At 42.0% G+C, this 27735-nt stretch overlaps 1 protein-coding gene across 12 annotated transcripts; it reads left to right on the forward strand.

Annotated features, from left to right (window-relative positions):
* The first annotated feature begins 1070 nt into the window (after positions 1-1070).
* Positions 1071-27414, forward strand: PLEKHB2 (pleckstrin homology domain containing B2). 12 transcript variants are annotated; one of them, XM_073360107.2, is made up of 10 exons: positions 1385-2175; positions 8059-8178; positions 9390-9413; positions 11823-11870; positions 12516-12668; positions 15406-15511; positions 16256-16295; positions 20122-20211; positions 21393-21501; positions 22685-27414. In XM_073360107.2, exons 4-10 carry the CDS (start codon positions 11834-11836, stop codon positions 22819-22821), a joined length of 672 nt encoding a protein of 223 aa, XP_073216208.1. In that variant the 5' UTR covers positions 1385-2175; positions 8059-8178; positions 9390-9413; positions 11823-11833; the 3' UTR covers positions 22822-27414. The 12 variants fall into 12 exon arrangements, with proteins under 12 accessions (XP_073216212.1, XP_073216207.1, XP_073216201.1 ...); XM_073360111.2 differs by lacking the exons at positions 1385-2175; positions 8059-8178 and adding an exon at positions 1071-1377; XM_073360100.2 differs by adding an exon at positions 1075-1377 and having other exon boundaries at positions 1995-2175; positions 8059-11870.
* The last annotated feature ends 321 nt before the right edge of the window (positions 27415-27735 follow it).

The following is a 27735-nucleotide window of genomic DNA, read 5'->3' on the forward strand; positions in this document are numbered from 1 at the left end:
GGGCCCCGGGGGGCAGTCAGGGGACAGGGAGCAGGGGGCGGTTGGATGAGGGGGAGGTACAGGGGGGGCAGTCAGGGGATGGGGAACAGGGGTTGGCTGGATAGGGCAGAGGTTTGGGGGGTCAAGGGTTGGGGAACAGGGGGGTTAGATGGGGGTGGAGTCGTGGGGCGGGGGTCCTGGGAGGGGGCGGGCAAGGGACATGGAGCAGGGGTGGTTGGATGGGTGGGGGATTCTGAGGGGGGTAGTCAGGGGGCGGGAAGTGGGAGGGGTCCAATAGGGGGTGGGGCCAGGCTGTTTGGGGACATGTGCACCGTCTTCCCTACCCTGCCCTCCATACAGTTTCGCAACCTGCTGTGGCCCTCGGGCCAAAAAGTTTGCCCACCCCTGGTATAGGGTAAAAAGTACACAAAAGATCAGATTTCACGGTCCGTGATGTGATTTTCATGGCTGAGAATTTGGTAGGGCCTTAAGTATGATATGCATTCGATACCTTTGTCATTGAAGAGGCCACCACAAGTGTAACCTAAACCAAATTACCTTGCTGAACCAGGGCATATGTATGTGTCTAGCTAGCTTTAATTAGACAACTCACGTGTTTAAACATAGGCACCTACATGAATACCTTAGTGAATGGGGTCCAAATCCACACCCCTGAGAAGCAGCTCGAAGTGCTCAGAGGAAGCCAGGAGGGTGAGATTGAGTTAACAACCTAGAACAGAGTTCACTGAAACGGGCAACTAAATAACTTTTTTTTACTTAAAATGAACAGTATATGATAAAAGAAGCAACTCAAAATGAACAGTATATGATAAAAGAAGCAACTCCCTCTCTCTCCCTGCTCACTAGTGCAAGGATGGAAAAAACTAAAGCCCTGCCCCACCATTCACACAATAATTGGGAAAACTTGCAGCTGCGCAGCGTGTATCATGGTCTCACGATATTAAACAGAAATCCAGGAGAATGGCGTAGGGGCGTTTTGGGCTCCTAACACGCCCCTGCAGTATTTTTGGTGCCTGCTTCCTGGGAAAATGACCCCGCTCCCGGCAGTGCTTTCGTTTCAGTTGCGGGCAACAGGAACTCTACAGCGGCATCCACCAAGCGCTCGGACTCCCGCGATCCAGCGGGCTGCACGGCCCACGGGCACGGACTAGGTTCCCAACACGTGCACAGAACCCGGCAGCGCCCGCGGCCTCCGCATCCTGCCCCTGGAAACTACAACTCCCAGCCGCCCCGGAGCCTGCGCAGTAGGATCAGATGAGCTCACGGATCACAGGACGGGCTGACGTCAGAGCGGGGGTGATGAGCGCAGCGAGCGTCAGGCAGGAGCCTGGGGCGCGCTGCGCGGGGGTTGCGCGTCAGGTCTGAAGGAAGCGGCAGGTGCGTAGGAGCGGGCCCCGGGGCGGGTCAGGGCGGCAGCGGCTCTGCGCGTTATCCGGGGCTGGGAACCCCTGCGCGGCTGCGGTCCTGCCCGGAGCCGGTGCCATGGCAAGGCGGGCGCGAGCCTTGCTGGGCTCGGGGCGGCTGGGCTCGCCCGCCCGGGAGCGAGAGGAACCGAGGCGCTGCCGAGGGGCAGGAGGTGCTTTGGAACCAGCCGGGGTGACGGCGCGTCCTGCGCTGCCCCGCCCCGCCGCCCCCCGCTCGGCCCCGGGAAAATTCCTGCTGACCCACCCCCGACCTCGCCCGCAGGGCGCCTGGCAGGCTTCATGCAGGTTTGCAGCTCCCGGGTGGCAGGTGCTCCGAGTGCCGGGGCCGGCCCTGGGCAGAGCGCAGGGAGAAGAAAGCAGCGGGCAAGAAGCCAAGGAGATGCTAAGTGTCTGCTTGAAATAAGAGAGACACAGCGGGGGAGGGGAGGGAAGGTCGTTTATTGGGCCAGCTTCTGTTGGGGAGGGAGAGAAGCTTTCTAGCCGCGCAGAGCTCTTCTTCAGGTAGGGTACCTTTCCCACACCTGAAGAAGAGCTCTGTGTGGCTGGAAAGCTTGTCTCTCTCCCCAACAGGACAAGTTGGCCAAATCAAAGACACTACCCCCCCTGCCTTGTCTCTAATATCTTGGGACCCACGCGGCTACAATAACACTGCGTACTTGCAATAAGTGCAGCCAACGCCTTCTTCCGCCAGAGGAGAGACTTTTCCTTTCTCCCTTTAAATCCGAAAGAAGCTCCCACTTCACTGGGTCTGGTAAGCAAACAGAACAAAAACTTAAGCCAAATAACTTCAGCTAAACTGAATAGAAGAGGCCTCTTGTCTCCAGCATGTTACCCATTAGGATAATAATCCTTGCCCATAATCTTAGTGTAGTGTTGTCACTGCCTTTTGGGGGAGAGAATCGTGTCCCTTCTGCTGAGGTCATCCAAATGAGGTCTTAGGGTCTGAGATGTCTGTAAAGAGGGGTATTGCCACCCATTCAAAAATCATGAGTCTGAGTTAAAAACAAACAAACAGCTTCAAGATTTTAAATGTGAGGATCTTTTTATTTGTCTTCTGATTTCTGAGTCTTTAGGTTACACTTGCTTTATTTTTTTCAAGCTTGTCCTCAGCCATGAGGACTAGAAATTTCCCTTTTTAATGAAACCTGAGATTCTCATGCACTTTCTTGATTCCAGCACTGGGGCTTTAAGAAAAACACCAAATATTGTGACACTTGTGATTAAACTGAGGGCATCGGGTAGAGCTGATTGAATATATGATTTTTCAGTTTCGTGGCCCAACCAAAAATTTTTTTCTTTAGTTTCAAACTGAAACTGAACTATTTGTTTTGTTTTTGCTTTTTTCCCTCCCTCACTGAAATAAAAAAAGTAAACAATTTCATTCCGGTTTAGGTGTTTATAGCGCTGTATATAATTGGTGAGGTTAGAGAGTCCAGACAGACATGTTTTTGGATGAATACAAAAGTGGTGCAGACTTTGAATGCTTTTATATTATGGATAGACTTGGGAAAGCGGTGCAAGGCATAGTCCTAGTGTAGCCAGGATGGCAGAGGTATAAGTTGTTCAATAGTGGAAAGTTATAAGCCATTTCTGATAACAATAGAGAAACACAGCCGCGTAATACAAGCAAGAAAGCATAAGGGAGGGGGCGGATTGGACAGGGAAGTAACTGGGATATTCTTTCTCTGAGTCATTTGTATCTGAGCTCTGACTTGTGAATCTCCAGTGGTTTTGAATTGGATGACTTTGGCCCTTTCTAATCTTAGCCTAGATCCTGAAAGTGGCTCTGTATGGCGCATGTGTACTTCAGCAGGCTCGAGTCTGCCAACATATAGCCATTTGCAGGATTTGGAAGTTTAAAAGGCAAAGTATTCCCACTTGTTTCAATGGACATAGCTGATGTTTGAATTTGGCCACTATAACTTTTATTTGGGGAGGTGGGATAGAAAAGGGAAGGCATGGTGGGAAAAGAACAAGTTTAGGGAGGAACACTGCTGTTAAGCCTGAAACAACCCCCCCCCCCCCCCCGCGCAAGATCTGGTAGGGACTACGAGCATAATTCCAAAACTGATCTTTTTGTAACCAGGTCTTTCTGGACCTGATTTTCGGACCAGCCTCACCCTGGTTGCCCTTAATTATATTGTAGTCTTAATTCTCCATCTTCAGTCATTCACAGGAATACTTAACACTACTGAGATGTGTATGTATCTAATGGATGGGAACAATTGGGTATCTGGGCCCTAGGGCAGATTTGATTTAAAACACTAGTCAGGAAGACTTGATTTAATCATGGATTTCTACATAAAAGTGTATTCTTATTGGTTGTTATAACATTAATACATATTTTTCACAACTCAGAGATCTAGGTTTCATTTTTAGAAGGTACACACTATACATTTTTAAAGTGATTTATGGGGATTGGCTCTGCTTTGAACAGGGGGTTGGACTAGATGACCTTCTGAGGTCCCTTCCAATTCTGATATTCTGTGATTTTGAAAACTTTTCAGATTAGTTTTACAGCTATATCAGAAAATGAATGATTGTTTGATTATTTCATTTACCAAAGATAACTGAAGCAGTTCAGCTCCCAATGACTTCATAAATATCTATCTCCAATTCAACAGATTAATCATTAATATTTGAAGGATTTTCTTACCATGATGTATTAGGAGGAGAACATCACCAGACAGACATTTGAATTGCTTTATTTAACTATTTCTCACCTCTCTCTCTATATATATTTATTTATTTAAAATAATTTTTGCTGTTAACAAGCATGTTATCTCTGAAGAGACAAATCCACAGTTTGAGAACTGCAAAACTAAGCATCTCTGATGGTATCTTCTAGACTGAGTACCGAGTCCATTGGGTAGATAGATTAACCTAAAAAATCAATACAGAAGCCCCTGGAACCCCATAAGGTTGGGTCCCTAATCCATGAACTATTAGAACTCGTTTACAAAACTTTTCTTAAACATTACGTGAATCTATTGTCTCATACTATAGAATTAGAATTTATAATCCCTATTCCATGATGAGATATCTTTGAGCTATAATGATCTTAATTAAAATGATCTTTAGATAAAATGCTTTTGAGGAAAAAATCTATCAAAAAAATCTGGTTTAGATAAAAAAAATCATTTTTTTTTTTTAAATCATGGATTTTTTTTATCCACCCTGCTGGGCCCCGATCCTGCAGTTAGGTCTGAATGGGCAGATTCCCACTGAGATCCAGTTGCAGAATTGGGACCGGTGCCATCTGAATTCTATTAATTGTCCCTCCAGTTTTCTTTGCCCTCCCAAAAGCAGATGTGAGTAGGGAAGGCAGGTTTTAAAAATCTGCCCCTGGGAATAGTACAGATCTTACAAAAAGAGACTATTGGATATTCTGGATTATATTTACAGTTTCTGGAAATGAAAGCTGTCGTGTGCAAACAGGAGGAGGAAGAATGCTGCTAATCTTCACAGTGGGGGACAGCCATAGCTCTTTTCAGTCCTGCTGCTGTTAATTCATGTCCAGTGTCTGCAGAGCACTGTTGTATTATTGCCTTTAGATTTCAGTGATTGATTCATTTATCACAGGTGTCAACAAAACTTCCCAATTTGTTCTATTTTAAATCCTGTTTTCATATTAGTTACACTTTAATTTAAGGCAAATACCACTCCATTATAAGTGATCCTATCAAGCTAGTTGTTATAATTTTGAAAATATTTTAAAATTTACTGTTGACTGAATGCATACATCGTATTTCTTCTCAAAACTAAATATTTCCTTACCAGAGGTCTAGAATATCTGTTTGGTTTCAATGCTACTCCCATCTATGTGCTGACAGTAATACATTCTACCTGCCTGTGTGATCCTTATCCTTATATACACTGGTAGTAAGTGTCATGCACTTAATTAAATTAATTTTAGTTTATTTTAATTTACTGCAGCACGTAAGTTGTCATACATGAGATTACATGCAAACTATCGTATAAATACAAAATGTTATCGCCATCATCAATTGCTATCCAATCACTTTGTTTTTTTTGTTTTGTTTGTTTTTCCCATGGTAATAATATATCAACAGTTTTTTGTATGATATGCTTTTAGAGTTTCTACAGGGCTTATCTTTTTAAAAAAGCAGTCCTCCGCTAAACTTTATATGTAGCTTTTAATTGTTCAGACAAAAGGTTTGTTGTCTCTCCTTAAATAAATAAAAATAAATATACAGTTGATGGAAGAAACATGTCTGCTCTGTACCACAAGGGTAACTCTATATTATTCTAACAGTGTGGGTATGTTTCTAAGGTATCAACAACTGTCTCATTGCCTGACACTACACTTACAACCACTGAAGTCAGTGGGATTTCATGAGAGTTTACTGTTGGGACTCCAGTTGACTTTAATAACAACTGAGGGTACTCAATACCACACAGGATTATCCCTTATGTACAGATTGGTATTTCAGTTGTAAACGTTTCACATGCGGGAGAAAATTGTGTGGTTTTTTTTCTTTTTTAAAGCTTAAATACAATTAGAACTTCGGAAGCTCTAGAAAGGAAGGGTTGTCCAGTGGGTAGGGTGCTAGCATGGAACTTTCTGTGTGACTTTGTGCAAGACATTTAGGTCCAAATCATTGCAGGTATTTAGGCTCCTATCTTCCATTGAAATCAATGGAAGTTAGACTAAATAAATATTTTTGAGGATCTGAGCCTTAAGTCTCTCTGTGCCTCAGTTTCCCATCTGTAAAATGGGAATAATAACACTGCCGTACCTTATGGGTGTCATTAGGGTGTACATTAAAGATCGTCAGGTGCTCAGTAATTGGAGTATTTTATAGAACTGTTTTAGTTAGGAGGAAGGAAGTTGTTTTTTCTTCTTTTTAGAAAATGAAGTGAGTAGCAAGACCAGATGATAAGCAATAAAGTGTAAATATGGAGAGCCTCTAGTAGCACTTGACCTTGTGTTTTCTGTGAACTACGGTCACCTCTAGATCAGAGGTTCTCAAACTGTGGTCTGAGAGCCACCAATGGTCCACGAGCTCCATTCAGGTGGTCCGCGGATAGTTCCTTCTAAAGTGTGCACCTGGGCGGCCGCACATGAGAAAATGAAGAGCCACCCACCTAATTAGTGGAGCTGCGCAGGCATGGGTCCACTAATTAGGTCCCTGGACCCTGGAGAAGATGCACATGTGAGGTGAGGTGGTGGCCTTGGGGGGAATAGGGGGTAGGTGGGAGGGGGCAGTGGGGTGAGAAGAGGGGGGTGGGGGACATTTGGGATGTGCAGGGCTGCGGTGGCCAGAGAAAGTGGTGTCTTTCCCCAGCTCCAGGGCTGCGGCTGCCAGGAAGGGATGGCCCTCCTTCCCAGCATCAGCTCTGTGACAGGGGAGAGACCCAGCCCCAGTTTGGAAGCTGCTGTGGTGAGGGGGGGAGAGGGCACATCCATCGCATTAGAAAGGTAAGACTACTGATATTAAAATCTGAGTTGTGTGCTTTTATTTGTCTATAAAACAAACAAAAAAACAACAAAAAAACAAAACAAAAAAAGTTAATTATTAAGGGTTTTTTTATATAGCGCTTTTATCCTAAGCGCTTTACAGTAGTTAGCTAATGGTACAGACAACATTTGGAAAGCTCACTAAGTGGTCCACTGAGACCCTCAGCAATTTTCAAATGGTCCATGGAAAAAAAGTTTGAGAACCCCTGCTCTAGATTTCATGTTAACCTGATCAGTTACAATTTGTCACTTTAAATGGGGGAGGGGAAAAATATAAAGAGATCTACTAATACAAAACAAATCCAAAAGCTAATAAAATAGAAGGGATCTAACATACATGCGAACTGTTGATTTTCCAATATTAGGAATTAGTGGAGAAAGAGTTTCTGTGCCCAATGGTAGCAGTTGATATCTTGCCGGAAAAGGGATGCATTTGTGATGCTGATGGCATAGCTAAGGAGCATTGGGACATATTGATACTGTTATCACAATTGTGAGAACTTAGGCTGTGATCCTGCAAAATCTTAAGCACATGATTATCTTCACATACACTTAGTTCAATTGAAAGCAATGCATAAAAACCAGCCATTGTAAATGTGTATGAAGGTTTGGAGCCTTGGTGTGTAACGCAAGTATATTTTCTGGCTTTAAGCTCGCATTAAAGCAGGATATGAGCTGGTTTAAAGCAGGTTATGATCTTACAAAGGGTTCTAATCAAAATGGATGCTCTAGCAAGATGGCTTAAATGCCAGTTGTAATTAAAAGCTTTATTTTTAAATAGACATCATAGTTTAATGCCTGTCTAGAAGCTGATCTCATTATCCCAAATTTCCAGAATTTTGACTGTGTACAGTGGAAGCAGTTTTCTTTATTAATAGTCCTGGGAATACAGTAATTAGGCTGGGATATCATCTGCTAGCAGTTTGCCTTTCTCCATAGTCTTTGATCATGTTGTAATAACGTAATTAGCCACTTGATGTTAAAGAACACAGAACTGCAGTTAATAAGATACAGTTCAGTATACTCTATATACTCTGTAGCAGAGCTACTAAGAAATACAAGGGTATGTTCAAGCACCTCTTGTAATGTAATGTGTCGCAAGACAATGACAGTACTTTTTTTCCTCATTTTAAAAATTGAGTTCTCACCTAGGAGGAATTTCGCCAACTGTCGACTTGAATTTCGCCAACTGAGAAATAGCAGTGTTTCTCAAACTTTTTGATGCCAGGGTCCCACTTGCTGCCTTCCTAAACTGTGTCAGAGAGATCTCAGGTACTCGTGCCGGTCCACACACTGGTCCTTCAGAACACTGTATATAGTAAAATCTTAAATGACTCCTATTCATCTTATATTGTAACCCAGCCTGATTGTGTGATGTTCCTTTATGCATGTTTAATGTCTGAAACTGCTCTAGTATGTTCTGTTGTCTTTTCTGCCTGGATAACAAAATATCTGAAATCCTGCAGGTAAGATGTGCCACTTTCCTATAGACAGAATTGTGACAGGCATGGAGCTGCTCTATAATAATTTATGAATACTCTGTATTGATTTGGTTATTGGACATTTACTTTATGATTATATTGGTTTAGTAGTTTAAGGGGGCTGTATGGAAAAAAAACAAGCAGGAAGGGAAAGAATGGCTCAAGTTAAGCTACTTCTCAGCAAACACTTGAGAGTTGTTAAGAGACTATGCCCAGATAGGAAAAGGCCGGCATACGCTAGAGATCAAAAAAGTTCTGGACAGTTTAAAAGAGAACACTCTGTCAAGAGTGGCAGAGTTATACCTGGGGCTAAGTAAAGGCATGAGGTCTGACACCTGAGGATGTACATTTAGAAATTAGAAAAGGGGCAGAGGAGCAGATGTCATGCTTACAGGGCTAAGAATATTTTAGATTCTTGTTGTAAGAACTGGGTAGTAAAGCATTACCTGAGTTCTCATTAGGACTTCCATTTTAAACCTTTTTTTTTGTTTTGTATGTGTGGAAAGGTTTATAATTTGATATTAATAAAGGACCTGAGCTAAAACTGAACAGATAGTTTCTGCGTAAGCGAACTTTTCCCTTCTAAATTCGGAGAGTACATGGGGGCAGTTGATACTGGAGCTATTTTTGCACTTTTTTTTTTATCTGTAAATACAAATTATAATGACAGGACTTTGGTAGCTGTTCTAATTTCTCTATCTCTGAAAGGGGATAGTTACCATAATTTGCGAGGGCGTCGAGTCTCCTTTGTAAAGTTCTTTGAGATCCTCAGCTGGAAAGGGGCAGACAACAGCAAACTTGTTAAAGTATGTCAAATCAGTGAGACCTTTAATGGATATTCTTGTGTACTTTCATAACAACCAAATGTTGAATAGTAGGTTCAAAGGGGTCTGAATCTCCTTTAAACTCCTGCATCTTTCATAGTATTAATTTACAAGTTAAAAGTTGTGCCTGAAGATTGACCTTGTTGCAAGTTGGAAAAACAACACTTTTTTGTTCTAGGTGCTCTGGCTGAATCACAGCTAGGTGAGTAAACCCCAACCCTTTAAAAATAAATAACAGTCAAAACAGCTGTGTTATAAAAACAAACCCCCTCCTCCCTACATTTCCTTTTGAGGTTTGTTCAATTTCCTTTATCATGCAACCAAATCCAGAATGTAGCAGCCCAGCAGTTGAGTATAATGTGCAATAGAACTTGGTTTAGTGTAGTGTCCTTTATATGCAGTATCAAGCATTTTATAGTGTCACTTAAAAGCTAAAGAGAAATAAGAACTTTTCATTTTAAATAGGTGCAAGTTTAGGAACAAGAATACCTCTCAGAGGGATATGGAGACAGTTTTCATATGGAACAACAGAGGTCATAAAGGAGAACTCTTCCCTTCCCCATTAACATTATGTCCTCCTTTTTGTCCTGGTGAGCTTTGCTGTAGGCTGGATAGCTGCGGCAGGCGTTCAGCAAGGACTGAAAGAAGGGCACGACTGGAAGTTCTGAGTGGATAGGGAAGTTAGGGGGGTGGTGTAGCTTATGAATTCTGAGAAGTAGAATAGAGGAAATCCATGGAATATCATGAAAACTAGGGGAACAGTTATGAAATTGACCCGTGTTGGGGAATGAAGTCCTCGTTTTTAGTCACCTGCTGACGCACACCCCTCCTAGTGGCAGTTTTAGTTGGGAATGTGTTGCTTTTGTCAGTTCAGGTGAAACTCAGAACTGGTCTTTAATATTGAGAACATAAGAATGGCCATACTGGGTCAGACCTGTAGTCCACTTAGCCCAGTATGCTGTCTCCCGACACTGGCTGGTGGTAGATGCTTCAGAGGGAATGAACAGAACAGGGCAACTATTGAGTGATCCTTCCCCCTTTCATCCACTCCCAGCTTCTGGCGGTCAGAGGCTTGACTAATAACCATTGGTGGACATATCCTCCACAAACGTATCTAATTCATAATCGAAACCAGTTATTCTTCTGGCCTTCACAATATCCCCTGGCAACAAGTTCTACAGGTTGACAGTCGATTGTGTGAAGAAGTACTTCCTTTTGTTTGTTTTAAACCTGATGCCTCTTAATTTCATTGGGTGACCCTTGTGTTATGTGAAAGGATAAATAACACTTCTTTATTCACTTTCTCCACAAAATTCATTATTTTGTAGACCTCTAACAGATCCACACTCAGTCATCTCTTTTCTAAGATAAACAGTCCCAGTCTTTTTAATCTCCTCATATGGAAACTGTTCCAAAACCTTTAATATCTTTTGTTGCCTTTCTCTATGCTTTTTCCAATTCAAATGTATTTCTTTTTTGAGACGGGGCAACCAGAACTTCTCACAATATTCAAGGTATGGGTGTACCATGGCTTTATGGGTGTATAGTGGCAATATATTTTGTCTTTCTCTTTCCCTTTCCTAATAGTTCATTGTTTTAACTTTTTTGACTGCTGCTGCCATGTGTCCAAGATCTTTTCTTGAGTAGTAACAGCTTAACTTAGACCCCATCATTTTGTATGTATAGTTGGAATTACGTTTTTCAATGAGCATTATTTTGCATTTATAATTGAATTTCATCTGCCTTTCTCTTGCCCAGTCCCCTGGTTTTGTGAGATCCCTTTGTAACTCTTCACAGTCAGCTGTGGACTTAACTGTCTTGAGTAATTTCTTATCGTCTGCAAACTTTACCACCGTTTACCTCTTTTCCCAGATCATTTATGAATATATTGAAAAGCACTGGTCCCAGTACAGTAGATCTTTGCGGAATCCCACTGTTTACTTCTGTCCACTGTGAAAACTGACCATTTATTCCTACCCTTTGTGTCCTATTCTGTTAACCGGTTACTGGTCCATGCAAGGATCCTCCCTCCTATCCCATGACTGCTTACTTTGCTTTAGAGCTTTTGATGAGGGACCTTGTCAAAGGCTTTCTGGAAATCCACATATGCTATATCCACTTGATCACCCTTATCCACATACTTGTTGAGCCTCTCAGTGAAATCTAGTAGATTATGAGGCATGATTTCCCAGCCATGTTGACTCTTCTCCAACATATTGTGTTCATCTATATGTTTGATAACATGACTTAGTAAAGAACAGAAATAGGTTACTAGTAGTTAAAGTCTCTCCTAACATCATAGGATATTTTTTATTGCATTCACTAATAGTGTAAAAGTTTGTGGAATATTAACTGATCTTTATTGGGTATCTTTCCAGCTGCCAAAAGATGATCTGGATAGTCTTCATGTAACTCTTGCAGATCACTCTGAAATAGTTCAGACAGTATCCAAGCCATGTAGTCTTTCAACGGGAATGCATTTCAGGAAGGAGACACTCTTGTGCACTCATCAGCTAGATACACCAAGGTGTTTCAACTAGCCAAGATGCCTTGAGATTCCTCTCCCTGATTATGGTTTTGGTTTTTTTCCCCCCTTCTTTTCTCACCCTAGAGTAAACAGAGATGGCATTTGTGAAGAGTGGATGGCTGCTTCGGCAAAGTGAGTGCTTGGCTTTTTACCTACTTACACACAGCCAAACTGTTTGTTGGGGAATCGGTTTCTCTTATAGACAATCAGTAGGGAAAAATGTATTTCCCTATGTCTCATTTAAACAGTTCTGTAAGGATAACATCACCATCTGACCTTTTGGATTACAATAATGGGAAACATAGGCATTGCTATAGCTGAGTGTGCCTGATTTAGTAGTCGTCTTCTATAAGTAATGCTTTGTAGAAAAAAATAAAAATGTAACCCAATGGATTATTATAAGTGGAGCCTGGAAAATTTACCGGACAACTACCAGCCTTTGCTTATTCACTTGGTCCCATGTAGTACTTGGTCACTAGCATGCTGGAATCCTGAAGCATTGGGTTGTTTGCTTAAAAAAACACCCTAGCAATCATAACGCTAATCGTTAAATAAGAAATAACACATAAGGCCTAACTATTGTGCATTATTCGTTGTATATTGTTTGTCCCTTTGTTTTGAAGATGAGATTTCCTGATGCAAAATGAATTAGCAATTAGTTGTTGGACCCTTAGAATACCTTGTTCAAAGGCTCAAATTGAAAAGCTGTTTTGGCTGCATTAGACATGAGCATTTTCCAATCAGTGCTCCCAGAAGTGACTTTCTGCATTCTTTTAGGCACTATTTTACGTCGTTGGAAGAAGAATTGGTTTGACCTATCGTCTGATGGCCATTTACTATTCTATGATGATCAGCAGCGGCATGACATAGAGGATAAAGTCCACATGCGAGTGCACTGCATCAACATCAGAGTGGGAAATGAATGCCGAGGTAGAACGTACTTTTTGATTTTTAAAATTTCTTTCCTGATTCCATATCTGTAAACGAATAAAGGGAGTGGCTTCTCACGGCATTGTATCATGTGGTAATCATCTTGGCATTTGCTGCAATTCACATAGAAAACACTACTCGAGTGATGGTGAGCCTGTGGTATATGACACTGATTCTGCTGGCGTAAACTCTGAGTAAAGGGCTGCACTGTGGCAGAAGTGTGAGTTGGGTGTACCGATAGCAGACTGCTGATGCACCTGATGTCATGCGCTTCTGATGGACATTGTGGAGCTGGCTCTGTCCAGAGGCTTGGGAGGAGAAAAGAGAACTAGAAGGAAGGCCCCATCCAAGTACTAGCAAGCTCATTTCTAGCACGCCTTTTTTTAATTAGAGACACTTGTTCACTTGATACTTGATCGACCAGAAGGACACCAGCAGTAGAGAGTATTTTTATTTGGTAAGAAAACACCTATTCAGTGGGCACAACCCAACAAGAAATACACACAGCTGGTGATGTTCAGTCTAGTGCTCTCCACAGTTTCATGGGGAGGCTGCATCTCCTTTCGTTCTGCATTCTGTCCTGCCATTGTATTCACGGTGCAGCCAGCAAACGGAACAAGGCTGGCCCTTGCTTATGCAGGGCCCTGTGCATGAGGCCTTATTCAGCTGTCTCCTTGCCTATAAATGGGATTGTGCTCTGGCTAGTGACTTGGAATGTGGACTCCTGGCTGATTTAGGTCCTTTGTGGCTGTATTATGCAATATAGGGCTAAGGCCTCTGGTTGAGCAGAATCAGGTTGAGTAGCAATTCACTCCCATGAATATGTTTCCCCACATTTCAGCGTGACCTTCCCTGGTAGGCAGCAAGGCTAGCAGGGTGAATTTGATTTAAATCATGATTTAAATCACTGGTCAGGAAGACTCAATTTAATCATGGATTTCTACATAAAAGTACATTCTTGTTGGCTGTTATAAACTTAATACATATTCTCCACAACTCAAATGTAGGTTTCATTTTTAGAATGTACACCGTATATACTTTTAAAGTGATCTAAAAATCACTGCTGCCATTATAGGTTTTCCCTTCTAGTGAGAGAATGATATGGTAGATTTCAAATCAATGAAGGCTACACTCAAAGACCTCAAGACTTCTGGAATATGCTGCGCAAACAGTTTCACTTTTGTTTCTACTGTCTGTCCCTCCCTTCTCACATTAATCTCCAGACTTCTTCTCCTTGTCCAGATCTATTCCGCTCCCAACAATCTTCTGTTCTTTGCACTTTTAGAGAGAGGTAAGGGTTTGACTCCGTGTACGCAAATTTTCAGAGGGAGCATAGGGTTGAGGTTTGTTTATATAATATATAGAGGTGAGAAATAAAACATTTTTGCTGTTAATAAGCATGTTATCTCTGGAGAGACAAATCCACAGTTTGAGAACTGCAAAACTAAGCATCTCTGATGGTATCTTCTAGACTGAGCACTGAGTCCCATTGGGTAGATAGACAGATTAACCTAAATAATCTATACAGAAGCCTGTGAAACCTTATAAAATTGGGTCCCTAATCCATGAACTATTGGAACTCATTTACAAAACTTTTCTTAAATATTACGTGAATCTATTGTCTCATACTATAGAATTAGAATTTATAATCCCTATTCCATGATGAGAGATCTTTGAGCTATAATGATCTTAATTAAAACTATCTTTAGCTAGGTTTTTTCCTCAAAACATTTTATCAAAAAAATCTGATTTTATATCTTTTATTTTAATTTTTTTTTAAATTGATTTTTATCCACCCTGAAAGCTAGCTTGTCTGTTTTGTTGAGGAGAGGATATACTCACTGAAATAGTGTGCTCTTAGCACATAATTACTCTAACACTGGTGTTCTGCTTGGTCTAGTAACAGGTAAGTGATTCTTTGTCACTGCAGCCTTTTAAATTCAAGATGTGTGTTTGTTTTAAAACTGGTTGAGGCTTCAAGTTGGAAGTGGCTTCATGGTCTGAAAAACTGTTGCATCTTTCCTAAAACACAAAATTGCTGGGGTCTTCTGAGCTGATGCCATATATGTAGGCAGCTTCTGATTTCAGGTAGGGGAGAACTTGAAGTTTAATCTGTGTGTGTTTGACTGAATTTAATTTTTTTTTTTTTTTACCCTCTTGGTCAAGACGGATTTGTGTGTGCAGTTTTGTCTCTAACAGAACTTTTAGCCGAGCATTTTTATATAGAGTAACAACGAAATACAAGCTGGTAGGCCGGAGTCCTTCCCTAAGAGGCTTTTGACTGGCAGCCAATGTAAGCTGTAGTAACTTTCTCCTGTCCTGATGGAGCCCCTACCCTAGTGATATGTCTACGCTGTGATTAGCCTGGGTTAGCTGACTCTGGCTTGGAGGGCTCAGGCTGTGGAGCTATAAAATTGCAGTGTAGATGTTCGAGCTTGGGCTCTGAGATCCCATGAGAGGGATCCCGGGCTCCAGCCTGGGCCAAAATGTCTGCACTGCAATTTTTTAGCTCCACAGTCTGAGTCAGTTGACCCAGGCCAGCCGCAGCTGTGCCATGGGTCTTTTATTGCAGTGTATATGCGACCTAGGAGACCAACATCTGTATAACGCAAGTTCATTGCTTTACTTAAACCTGACCAGAAGGACTGAGACATTATGAATTAATTAGTCTTCAAGAAGTAAAGAATTTTGTTTTCAAAAGATTTCCATTTAATATTTTGGCTTTCTTTTTCTGGAGTAGATTTCCAGCCCCCAGAGGGGAAGCCGAGAGACTCTTTGCTGCAGATTGTTTGTCGGGATGGGAAAACAATCAACCTCTGTGCAGAAAGTTCAGATGACTGCTTGTGAGTTTCCAAAGAATGTTGTTTAACACGCTGTACTTAGCTCCTTGTAGCCCAAGAAAGGGCCCCAAATATTCTGAAGTTCCTCAAGGTAGCTGCATGCTGGCGAATGCTGAGAGAAAGAATGTTCCTTTGACATGGGCTCATGTTCCTCTTCTTTTTACGTTACACCTTGGCACAGGTGCAATTTGGCTGAAGGGATGGTGGGGACACCTCTGTCTCCCTCCCTTCCTCCACTCCAAATTGTTACTTTAGTAGTGATGCCCCATCTTCCGTGTGGCTGCAGGTCTCCTGCATCTTAATGCCTGGCTCTTTGTTGCCCTTCTTTGTATTCGAACAACAAGGAGCCCCAAAACAGCACACATTACTTCTGCCATAAGCTTATGGACTGTTCAGAGGAATTAATACCTCCTTCCTATAATCCCTTTGTGCATATGTCCTACCTAAACTTTAGGCTACCCTTGACCCACTAGGGTGACCAGATAGCAAGGGTGAAAAATTGGGATGGGGTGGGGGGTAATTGGCACCTATATAAGACAAAGCCCCAAGTATCGGGACTGTCCCTATAAAATCGGGACATCTGGTCACCCTGTCTCCCACAGTAACTTTAGTATACATTTCCCACCATATCACTTGTCTACTGAAACTTGTCTCCTGCTGTACATTATAATGCCTAACTGTATTTTGTTCAGAACCTTACTCCACATTTCTTGTATCTCTTTATCCATTAAATAATGTTCCTTGCAGGGCGTGGAAAATTGCTCTCCAGGATGCTAGAACAAATGCGGTAAGTGTACTGTGAACGTTTCCATAGTGATGGGGTAGGGAGTGTGTGTGAGTGGCAGTCAGCCGCCTAGCAATTTTCCTTCACGCTATCTTCAAGAACCCATTTGAATTACTGTGCTTTGTCCAGGATTGCCTGGGCCAAAAAGGGGTATGAACATCATGGATCTGGTGCTCACAACTCTGGTAGAAGGAGGGTTTTGTGTCTGTGCATGCTAGTTAAAAGAGAGGAGTGATCTTTTGGAGTGCTGCAGCTACTGTGCTGTAAGGCTCATTGAAGGAGGAGTCTCAGAAAGCTGGCAGGCATCGTCATGGGGAGAAGGCTGATCTGTAGACCAAGAATGGGGATTGGGGTTGTGGGCACTCATGAATTCTCTTGTAGCTGGTTAAGATGCAGTCTGACTGTCTCACTGCTCATTACCTCTTGGGATCAGGCCCATCTAGATGTGAGTAGTCTACAAGGAAGCCAGATGATGGTGCGGGGAGTGTACGTATAGAGAAGCCTCTAGCTGAAATGAGTGGCAGCCACATTTATGTAGATATTACACAGTTGCTAGACTCACTTGTAGAAGATGCAAAATCTGCCTTTGCAAGCTGCTTTATGTAGTTCTGTGGAAATCATACCGTATAGAACTAACTTCAGAAACTTGGGCTACAGCAAAAATGTTTCATGCATGTATTCAAACTGGATAACTGCATGCTGAAATGCATAGTTTGCATTTGCAGTTAACATTGTATTGTCTTTTTTGAGTCAAATGTTCTATTTTGTATCTAAATACTACCACTGTAAACTCCCTGGAAAACGGAACTAAAAACCCTTTTGTTAGCACCTTAAAGCTTAGCTCTAATGAAAATGGCTTATTCACTCCCTCATCCGTAAAGACCGATCTGTGCTCAGTTGTAAACCCTTGCAGCTTATGATACAACTTGTGGCATTGCTCTGCTGGAAGGCCTAGCCATCCTATTTCTGTCATTGATTCACTTTTTTTGCCTTTCTTTGAGGCTGTCTTATAGAACACTTTCTGGCAATAGCTTTCCCCAAATTGGTAAAGAACAACATTAAGGGGATATCTGGGAGGTGCGATTCCCAGCATTAGTAGGCAGACCTGGTCTGTCTCAGCTCAAGCTAGCACACTAAAAATAGCAATGTGGACTTTACTGCACAAGGGTGGTATGGACTAGCCACCTGAGATCACACTTGGGGGATGGGGAACGGGGGGGGGGGGAAGGGGGGGCGGCTTGAAATTGGGTGGTGAGCCTAAACTGCTGCTAAATTGGCAACATCCATGTTGCTGTTTTTAGCATCCTTGCTCAAGCTGAGCTGGCACAAGTTTTGCCCACCCCTGCTTTACGCACACATCTCAGCTGCAAGGTAGATGTATCCTTAGACACCATGTGTCTGAAATACTGCCGTTCCATTGGGAAATACTGACCCTGCATCCAAAGGCGTATTTCATACTCTTGACCCGCACGTTGCCACAATAGCTGCTACATCCAATCATGTGACACAATTTGTTTTTGACAGGTTTCAGAGTAACAGCCGTGTTAGTCTGTATTTGCAAAAAGAAAAGGAGTACTTGTGGCACCTTAGAGACTAACCAATTTATTAGAGCATAAGCTTTCGTGAGCTACAGCTCACTTCATCCTTCATTTGTTTTTGGATACCTGAAGCAACATTTGTAGTGTGGTAAAAGTGCTATCTTCTTGTACCAAGTAACTGCTTTACAGTGCAGAATGCCATATTATGTTGCATCGTGGTGTTAAACAGAGGGAAAAGGAATGAATCTCTGAAAACCAGAGGGGGTACAGAACTCCTGTTTTACCCTTGAATCAGTCATTGCACATGGAATTCAAAAATATAGGGAGTTTTGTAAACATTCAGTTATCTCGACACTGAAGCTAACTGGTAGCCGACAGCTTTGCAAATTATGCTCTAACTAATGTCTTGGGCTATGTCTATGCTTATGGTGGTGTGTGGAGTACATACACTACACGCTTCCCTAGCATGGGTATCAACAGATATGTAGACGCTGAGACACTGCTTCGGCAAGTAAAGACATGACAGAACCTTAGGTTATGACTCTCTACATGCCCAAGCAGTGCCTCCCATGTCTACACTGCTATTTTTAGCAACGTAGCGTCCCAGTGCTGGAGCCTTTCTGCACTGCAGTGAAAGACTTGAGCAGGGGGGAAAGACTCCAACAGCTCCCTGCTGCCAGAGCCTTTCACTGCTAATTGTAGCTACTCACTGCAGTGTGGACGCAGCCAGCTTGCACTGCAGTGTGATGCTACATATATACTACAGGGTGCCACGAGTGTAGATGAGGCTTTAGAGAGTGACCTTCAGATGCTATCTACTGTTAAACCTCTAGGATAAGATTTCAGATAAAGAAGTTGAAGTATTCAAAGTCCATCTGTAGGCATCTCAGTGATCATACTTTCAAAAGTGCTGAGCATCCAGCAGCACCCACTGCCTTCACTAGAAATAGCTGGATGCTTCCCACTTCCGACAATTGGGTCACTTAGGCTCTGATCCTGCAAACTGTCATACATCTGAGTAGTCCCATGAGTTCAATGGAAGTCCTTTTGTGTATAAATCTACTTGTGTGTTTGCAGGGAGAGAATATTTAAGAGCTTATGGGAACGGTACAGCTATAAAGCTAGCCTTTTTCTTTTGGAAAGCCTCTGGTAGAATAGGAGCAGGATTGTGCATCGTCACAACTATGGGCAAATACCCAAGGCCGTTCTGAAACATAAACAAACCATTGGAAATCTACAGTGGTTATTGTGTGAGTTACTTCCCTGCCCCTCCTCACTGCCTTTGGAAGGGACACAGATTCAGCAGAGGGTGCTTCTAAAAATGGCTTCAGTGTAATGTTTTAAATTATGTATGTTTCTATAAATAGCTGAAGGAAGGGGACGTTTTAATATAGATCTGCTATTTTCTGGTCCTTGTCTTATTTGTAGGCAAAGTGTGTGGGTTGCTGAGAAGCTTAAGTCACTGGTATGAAATGTTTGGGTGCAGCTGTGAGCTTTACCTTTGATCCTTATAGGCCAACATCTGTACTCAGTTGTACTGATGTAATTCCATAGAGCTCATGGGAATTACTCTGGAGCGACTGAAAGTGTATATAAACTTGTATGAGAAGAGTCCTCCTTCCCCACCTACAAATTAATCAATTTAACCTGAACAAGAAAACAATAACCTATCACTTGAAAACATTAAGGTAAGGGGAATAACATGAGTCCAAGAAAAGAAAATAGTTGATTCAAGGAGCTGATCTGCATTCCTGACTCCTACCTGACCTGGTGGGGAGGAATAGCTCAGTAGTTGGAGCACTGGCCTGCTAAACCCAGGGTTGTGAGTTCAATCCTTGAGGGGGCCATTTGGGATCTGGGGCAAATATTGGGGATTGGTCCTGCTTTGAGCAGGGGTTTGGATTAGATGACCACCTGAGGTCCCTTCCAACCCTGATATTCTGTGATTCTATGATCTGACCGAAGCTTTGCTCCCCTATTCGGTCTCCTGCTGCGGCATTATGTGATGCACTCTCTCCTCTTTCTTCCTGCTGTGGATCACCCCATGAAGTTATATCCTCTAGAAAACCTTGCAAACTTGGTGTCTGTACTGTGTGCTACTGTAATAAAGCTCCTCATTTAAAGCATAGGTATGGTGTGATATTGACACTTGTATCAGTAATAAATACACTCAGGAATTCTAGGAACACTTCAGTTTACTGTTGGGTCACTTGTATGTTTAGTCCATATTTTAGTCCGTTCTCTTGTATGTAAAGAAGTGAATAACTGCTGTCTACTTTGTTAATGTTTAGGGCTATGTTGGTTCTGAAGTGATGTATGATGAGACTGCAATTTCCTCAGCTCCTCCCCCATACACCGCGTACGCTACCCCATCACCTGAGGTAGGGGTGTAATAAGGAAGCATAAAATAAGTGTGAAAAGACTGTATTGAACACTCAGACTCTGTTCCTTGGAAGTGCTATTGGTTTGACTTTTTTCTTAAACGTAGCTTATTTTTAAATGGAAGAAGCTCAAGATTTTAAAAATGAGTGGTGGTTTTGGGTGCCCAGCTTGAGGCACCTTTAAAGGGTCTTGACTTCTGAATAGTGGTTGCTCAGCACTTCTAAAATCAGGCCCCTTTAAGGTGTTTCAGATTGGGCAGAGAAAAATGGAGGCACCCCAAAATCCCTAGTCACTTCTACTAATCTTGGCCATATGTCCTTAATCTTGGGTATTCACCTTTAATGCAAAGAGATGCAATAATTTTTTGGAAGGCTTTGACAATATATCTGCACTTCCAGGATAAAAATTCTATTTTATAATTCTTCCTGGTTTTACTGCTTGAAGCTGACATTTGTAAAACAGATCAGGACTTTGTGTCCAGGATTTCATAGTAACTCAGGTAACTATAGTTCTCATACGTGTATATATAGATAGATCCTTTTTTCGCTGGGGTTAGGATGGGGCAGCAATTGGACCAAAATATTTGCTGATCTCAGTACGTGCTGACTTATGCTATATGATATTTTCCAAATACTGGTCCTTTTCTGTGCTACTGATTGGGCTTTGGAACAGAACAAACAATCTCTTGTTTATAAATAGTTCTGATTGTGAACAGTCACGGTGAGCAATATGCTTCATTCCTGTAGATTAGTGAAAAGACTGCCTCCGAAGAGGTGTGGCCATAGGGTGTATATCATGAGGGATCAGGGATGTTAACATGTCATTACTGGTCCCATCTTGTCAACTGCTGAATGGCTGTGCTTTTCTATCATATCACAAGGCAGAATTATATAGAAGCCATGGCCAGCCACACTTGTGTGTATTAAGTGACAGCATTATTATAGTTCTACAATGGCTAAACTTGGTGGTGCAGGAACTGAAGATGTTAACTTGCAAAATACTGTGGTTAAACTATATATGGGAAGGTCTCCTGCACCCATTTCACAGCACAGTGCTGCCTTCTACATAGTGGATTTTGGTTATCGCTAAACCGCACCAGGAATGGGGTGGAGAGCTAAGCACTTTAAACAAATCCAAAAGATGCAAAACATCTTCTAACAGGTGCATTTAATTTCCCCAGGTTTATGGCTACGAGCAGTACAATGGTGCATATCCGCCTCCTGGTCCTCAAGTCATCTATGCCTCTAATGGACAAGCCTATGCTGTTCCTTATCAGTATCCGTACCAAGGTAATGAATACCAGTTCCTTCCTCCAGCTTGGTTCATGTGCTTTCTAATCAAGAGTAAAGTTATTATGAAGTGATATTTCCTATGGAATATTGCCATCACTCTTGATGCTGAATGTAGCGGTAGGTGATTTTTAGAAGGAACCCCCCTGTTTGCCGTAACCACTGGACTAACCTTTCCATTTTGAGAGGAAGGAGGTAATTATCACTAGACAAAGTCAGGAAGTGAAGAATTCTGTGTTCAGTTGAAGCTGTTCTGGGGATTAGCAAGAGACTGTACCGACTCAAGATGGAATTTGTCCAAGAGATTTGGCTTAACACGTCTATGCTCCCAAAAAGTTCTGTGGGAACATAATCTTCCCCTTCAGCTTTAATGTGTGGTTTGTTTTTTTACCACCAAGCCTTTAAAGACCACAAGCAGTCAGGACCTTAGCTCTAAGTCACTCAACCACCGCCTCTTGCATATAGTGCCCTCTGGCACCATGCTTGGCCCTTGGTTTAGTCAGACTCTGAGAAAAAAGGTCCCACTTAATGAATTGCTGTGAGCACTTCCTGCTGCATCTAGGTTTTCCCTAGAGAGCTCTTCTCCCAAGTGCCAACCTTACAGGAAGACTGAGGAGTTGCAGGAGCTGCAGGGCAGACTTCTAAGTAACTGGAGACTTAATCCAATGCAGAGATGTGTTGGCTTTGGATATAGTAATACACCTTTGCTCTTCTATATGGCACTTGATCTGAAGATCTCAAAATACAAACATACATGAATTAAGCCCACAACACTCTTTTGAGGTTGGGGATTTTATCTCCATCTTGAATATTGAGAAACTGAGGCACAGAGATTAAGTAACTCATCCAAGGCCATACAAGGAATGTGTGCCAGATCCGCAAATAGAACCTACATCTCTGGTTGCCTAGCCCTATGGGCTAGCCATAGGATTATGCTTCTCCCTTTCTGTGATGTTGGGGAAGGCTGCTGTCTGTACTCTGTCCTAGCAGGTTCAAGAATTGGCATCACCACCCAACTCCAAGGGGGAGTTGGTTTTCACCATATCAACTGCAAGGAAAGAGATTGTTAGTGTTCAAGTATACAGGGTGGGAGAGTGAGTGAATGCGTAGGCTTTTCAAGCCTGCATCTAAAATCAAAACATACGTTCGAACTCTTTCTAATCAAACTATTACTACTTTCTAGGACCTTATGGCCAGCCCCCTGCAAATCATGTCATCATTCGAGAACGTTACCGTGACAATGATGGAGACCTTGCACTGGGCATGCTCGCTGGAGCAGCGACTGGAATGGCCCTGGGATCATTGTTCTGGGTCTTCTAGATTCCTTGGGATCTTCGTATTTGTAGCTCCAAAAAACCTTTATTCTTCCTGTGCAATAATATATTTTGCAAAGTACTGTTTACTGTAAAGGTTTTTAATAAGACAAATGCAGGAATACCTTTTTTAGTAGTGATAATTATAATTAACCCACTTTTACCTATCCCAAGGTGAAGGTTTAAAGGCACCATTTAATTGAAATATGGTTAAAGATGCACTTGAGAATTTCAAGAGAGCTTTTTTTATGAAGCTTGGCTATCTGATGGATTTATATTTTGCCCATTGATCCATGATCAGCATTAGTACCAATGAAATATTATAAGCAAAGGGTTGTCATTTGTCACCAGTCTTAAGAACAGACTGTTAATATAAAGATTCCAGAACAAATGTTTATTTCTAAGCCTTGAATGGTCTAGTTAAGTCCAGGTGCTAATGCCAGCATGTTAGTGTAGTAGCAGCCAAGTGTATTGAAGTCATATATTCAGGGAATTGATGCTATTGACTTCACAAAACACTCCAGAAGACAGATACGCAGGATTCTATTAATTGTCCCCCTAGGGCGATCTCCACTTTTCAGTGGCTGGCACTGAATTTTCGTAAATGAATGTGTAAATTTGGAGGGTTATTGCAATACATTGGCAGTGGAGTTAGCATGCCCGCTTCTCAAACCCATTTTACAAGACAAAATCCTCAGCAAGGAGATTGGTAAAGTGAGGAAATACTCCTTAATTCCTTCTCTGCTAAAAGAAAATTGAATGATTTCAGTACTTGTAAAGCGAGAGAAATGTATGTTACCAATACAAGCCTTTTCTTTAACCTAGTCCGCAAGACTCTAAGCAGTTGGGACTCAGACTTTAAAAAACAGGGTAACAAAACAGGATGGGGAGATTCTGGGATCGAGCAGAGGTGTTCTTTCCCCATGCCCAGTCACAAATACATTGGTGGGGAAGGGGCTGTGGTGTGCAAGGTCCTGGACCTGTGTTCAGCTCTTGTGTCACTGCTCTTTGTACCACGTACAGAAAAGACAGCTGATCACATTCATCCTTGCAGTGCTGGATCTGGCAGTACCCCTAGGTGTGTGTTTGAAGGGTAAGCTGAAGTTGGTTTGAGGAGGGGACCATGGATGAATAGGAAAAGGAGGAGCAGACCGAAAACAGATCGAGGGAAATGGGAAAGAAACTCTAGTGAACCTTGTAAGCAGGCTATGCCATGCGTTTTATGTTACGGGCCAGTGCGTCACAGATGAGCTGCAGATCTGCTTTCCCTGTCCATTACCTTACCAACCCATCAGTTCCCCATAGCAAGGTCTTGCCTGGTGGTGGGTATATGGATGCTGTGATGTCAGGGGAGGTTGTGTGTATATAAAACCCAATCCCTGACAGTGACCACTAGCGCACCATTTAAAAAATACCCCAAGGAGCTGTTCCCTCCTTTGACTGGTTCACTACTGCTGAATGGTTTCTCATTCCTGACCAGTTGCAGAGTCCTGCTTTATAATTCAAACTGAACTGTACTGGGCATGATGGAGGAACCAATGAGCAGACATGTATATACTTTCTTACTGGGGAAAAGGTGTAGGGTGCCTAAGCTTTGATCTTTGTAGAAAGTTGTCTTCTTTTTATACTTCCGCTATTTTTGAGCTTCCTATAATGATGCTGTCTTAATATTTTGAGGCTTTTGCCTCTTTAAGCTTTCAATTGGAAGCTGATTAAGATCCTCAAGGTGTGAAAGCCAGAGTATGTCAGGGAAGATGAAAGTAGATGGGATTTAGCAGCCATATTAGTTTTTGATGAGAAGGAATAAACTTGGCTTAACCAAACTTTCCAAAGTGTTGAAGAGTCCTGTATTGGTTGTACAGCACAACCCAGACAGGCAATACAGCTTTAGGTTAACAGCCACTGAGAGAGCAAAATTTTTGTGACTGTGTTGGGGCCAATTGTCATAAATGGACACATTTTAAAATCCACTGAAAAGAAATGTTCTAATGAGACTGATATTACCTTGGATGTATTGCTAATTATGGGCCTGAACCAAAGCCTACTGGAATCAATGTCCTTCAATAAACTTCAAGAGGCTTTGGAACAAACTTAATTTTACTAATTCTGCCCTTATGTGCATGTAATGGCTCCTAGTGAACTCAACGGGCACTGCACGTGTTCATCTAAGAAAAGTGTGTTATAAGAACATATGTTGTGCAGAAACAACACCTGGCATTTCAAAAGAGGAATAATCCTATTAAAAAGAATACATTTCCCAGAAGGGAAACTGGCCCATGTACCAATCCAAAATATTTGAAATGCATTACTGAATCCTCTCTAAGAGCCCAGTCCTGCAGTGTGCTCATTATCTTGATGTTCATGCAGATGAGGGTGCTAAGCTCTTCCCAGGATCAGGCCCTAAATGAATATTTGTTAATATTGCAAGACTTGATGTTACCATGGAACTGGCTGTATCACAGTAGTACAGAACGCTGTTTGGAGCTCTCCAATCTGACTAGCGGTATAGAACACCCATAGATCACCTATTCCTGTGCTATTTTGTGTGTAACATGTAGAAAATAAAAACAGCTACATATAACTCCAAATTTTGTGTGTTTTGTTTGTTAGATTGTTATGGTGGTGAAAGCAAAGCACACAAAAGAACAGTCTAGTAACTTAGCAGTTACTTCCAAATTTTTACAGGGTGTGTTGACTGCAGCATAGGAGTTGTGTGTCTTGTGCTGAAAGCACAAAATTGTATCTAAGTCCCTGATTGTAGGAATAAAATCCATAAGCAAAAGGAACTCATTGCTGTTAGAATTTTCATGTGCACAGTTTAGTTAAACTTTAAACAGTTTTTTTAAGACACTGATTTCTTTCATTTTGAACTTGCAAATCAAAAAGCAAGATGATCAAACAAAAATAACCCAGACATTGTAGAGTAATGCTTTTAAAAGGAAAATCCTTAAAGAAAAGCTGAAGGGTCCAGTTGGCTTCAATTACAGTAGACTGCTTTCAAACAAAATCTTGGCAGCTGATTGTCTATACTAATTAATAGCATTTGTTTATAGCTGTTAAGCGCACACACTGAACTATATTGGAGCATATAATCAAGATATTGGTTCCTTTGGTGCTGGGAGTCAGAACTTAACAGCCTTCCTGCTTATGATGGAAGATCCAGGCAAAGTAGCATTGAGCAGTTAAGCAGAGATGTCATGCCTCAGATAGAGAAGGCTTTGGTGGATAGTCACATCAACTTACAGTTAATAATGAGAGAGACCATATATAGCAGCCCAAAAATCCACTTCCCTAAAACACTGGCTTGCATCTAATTCCTCAGGATTAAAGTAACAGCTTTATTGTATTGTCTGGGTGGCTACACAGTAATGGCCTTTTTCCTCCTCCATCACCAACTCAGATGTGCCAAGCATCTGCAGATTCCATGGACCGTAACGGGAACTGCAGGACCTCTGCACCTGTGAAAGTCTGCTCATTAATGAGCAACTTTGCTTACTGTTTCAGAAAAGTGTGATAGGGCAGCAGCAGGGATGATGTCCTAATTCAGGTTTAAATTTTCAAAGCTGGCTGAAAACTTGGTCCTAAACAGACCCTGCCGTCTGAATCATGGCATTTGCTGAGACTCTGATTCAAACTATCCCTGTTCAGCAAATCACTTAAGCACATGCCTTGGTGAATCAGGACCTGATACTAGCTCTATGTAGATCTATTGGAGCTATACAGATGCTACTGTTCCATTGATTTCCACCCCGAGTAAGGTACTACGCTAGGGTGGCAGAATTGGGTCCATAGTGACTAATGTATGTTCAGCTTAAACTAGAACATTTGCAGGGACTATGAGTCTATGTTGTCAAATGTGACTTGTGATTTCTTTGTTTTGGTTTTTGGGGTAGTGCCCAACTTGAGAAACATAAGAGGCCTGATTTTGAGGGAAAGTGGATATTTGCCACTTTTAAAATATCTCAAGTGGGGCTCCCAAAATCACAATTGGAAATGTAGACCATAGGCATTTTATTTTACATATATAATATATTTTTTAAAAAAGGTCTGAAAGCCAGTGTGTCAATGAGCTGGTAGAGGTGTATGTGTCTGAGAGCTGGGGATTAGAATTACTATGGGAAGAGCAGTAGCATTGTTTGGTTTGTTTTGTTTTTTGGGAAGATGACGTTTCCTTTGTTTGTCATGGAGCGTATTCTAACCAGTGCCTAGCAGGATCTGGCTTCCAAAACTATGGCACAGAACGGTCAACTTTTTGTTGGGTCTTCGCTTCTAGCACCACCTAGCAAAGTTCAACAAGGAAGCAAAAGGGAAATTTAACCCATATGTTTCTCAAGCATGTGTCTGGTTCTCCCCCTCTCCCCCCCCCCAAAAAATGTAGAGCACGTGATATGGATGGTACAGAAGCGACACACAAGACAATATATAGATAATAGAGGCTAGCATCAACATAAATTACTTTCATTCTAAGGTGCTTTAGTGTTAGATGTTCTTACCCCATGCTCTGTATCTACTGCTCTTTCCCTTACGTCCTGTTCTCTCACTATGCAGTTCTAAATTTATGGTGAAAATTCTTACCAATAAAGTGCTTATTAAACTGTAAGCTCATGTCTTTGTTTTGCTTTTTTCTCTTAAATAAGTCTTTTGTTCTGGTAGCTTGTAAGTGGGTGTACACTTAGAGACACGTGTCCAGCTTGTACAAAACTATGTTTCACTTTACAGGGAGGTCCATGGTTTGAATACTGGAATTCTCTACACATACAAACTTTCCAGAGCAATTATCAGTGACGCTTTGCTCTGTTCTCCAGCAAAAATCAAGAACTGTAGCCTGTGAGGTTAGCATTTCACTCGCCTTTGTTTTGATTTGTATACTTCAGGCTGAAAGCATCAGCCTGATTCTAGTCTCAGTTACATCTAGAGCAGC

The sequence above is a fragment of the Lepidochelys kempii genome, chromosome 9 (assembly GCF_965140285.1).
Source record: "Lepidochelys kempii isolate rLepKem1 chromosome 9, rLepKem1.hap1, whole genome shotgun sequence".
Taxonomy (NCBI): Eukaryota; Metazoa; Chordata; order Testudines; family Cheloniidae; genus Lepidochelys; species Lepidochelys kempii.

Excerpts from the sequence above, each read along its gene's own strand:
- PLEKHB2 (XM_073360111.2), top strand. The coding sequence starts at position 11,834 with ATGGCATTTGTGAAGAGTGGATGGCTGCTTCGGCAAA. Across the intron at positions 12,669-15,405 it reads AGTGGGAAATGAATGCCGAG|TAGATTTCCAGCCCCCAGAG; the intron begins GTAGAACGTACT and ends CTTTTTCTGGAG. Across the intron at positions 20,212-21,392 it reads ACGCTACCCCATCACCTGAG|GTTTATGGCTACGAGCAGTA; the intron begins GTAGGGGTGTAA and ends TAATTTCCCCAG.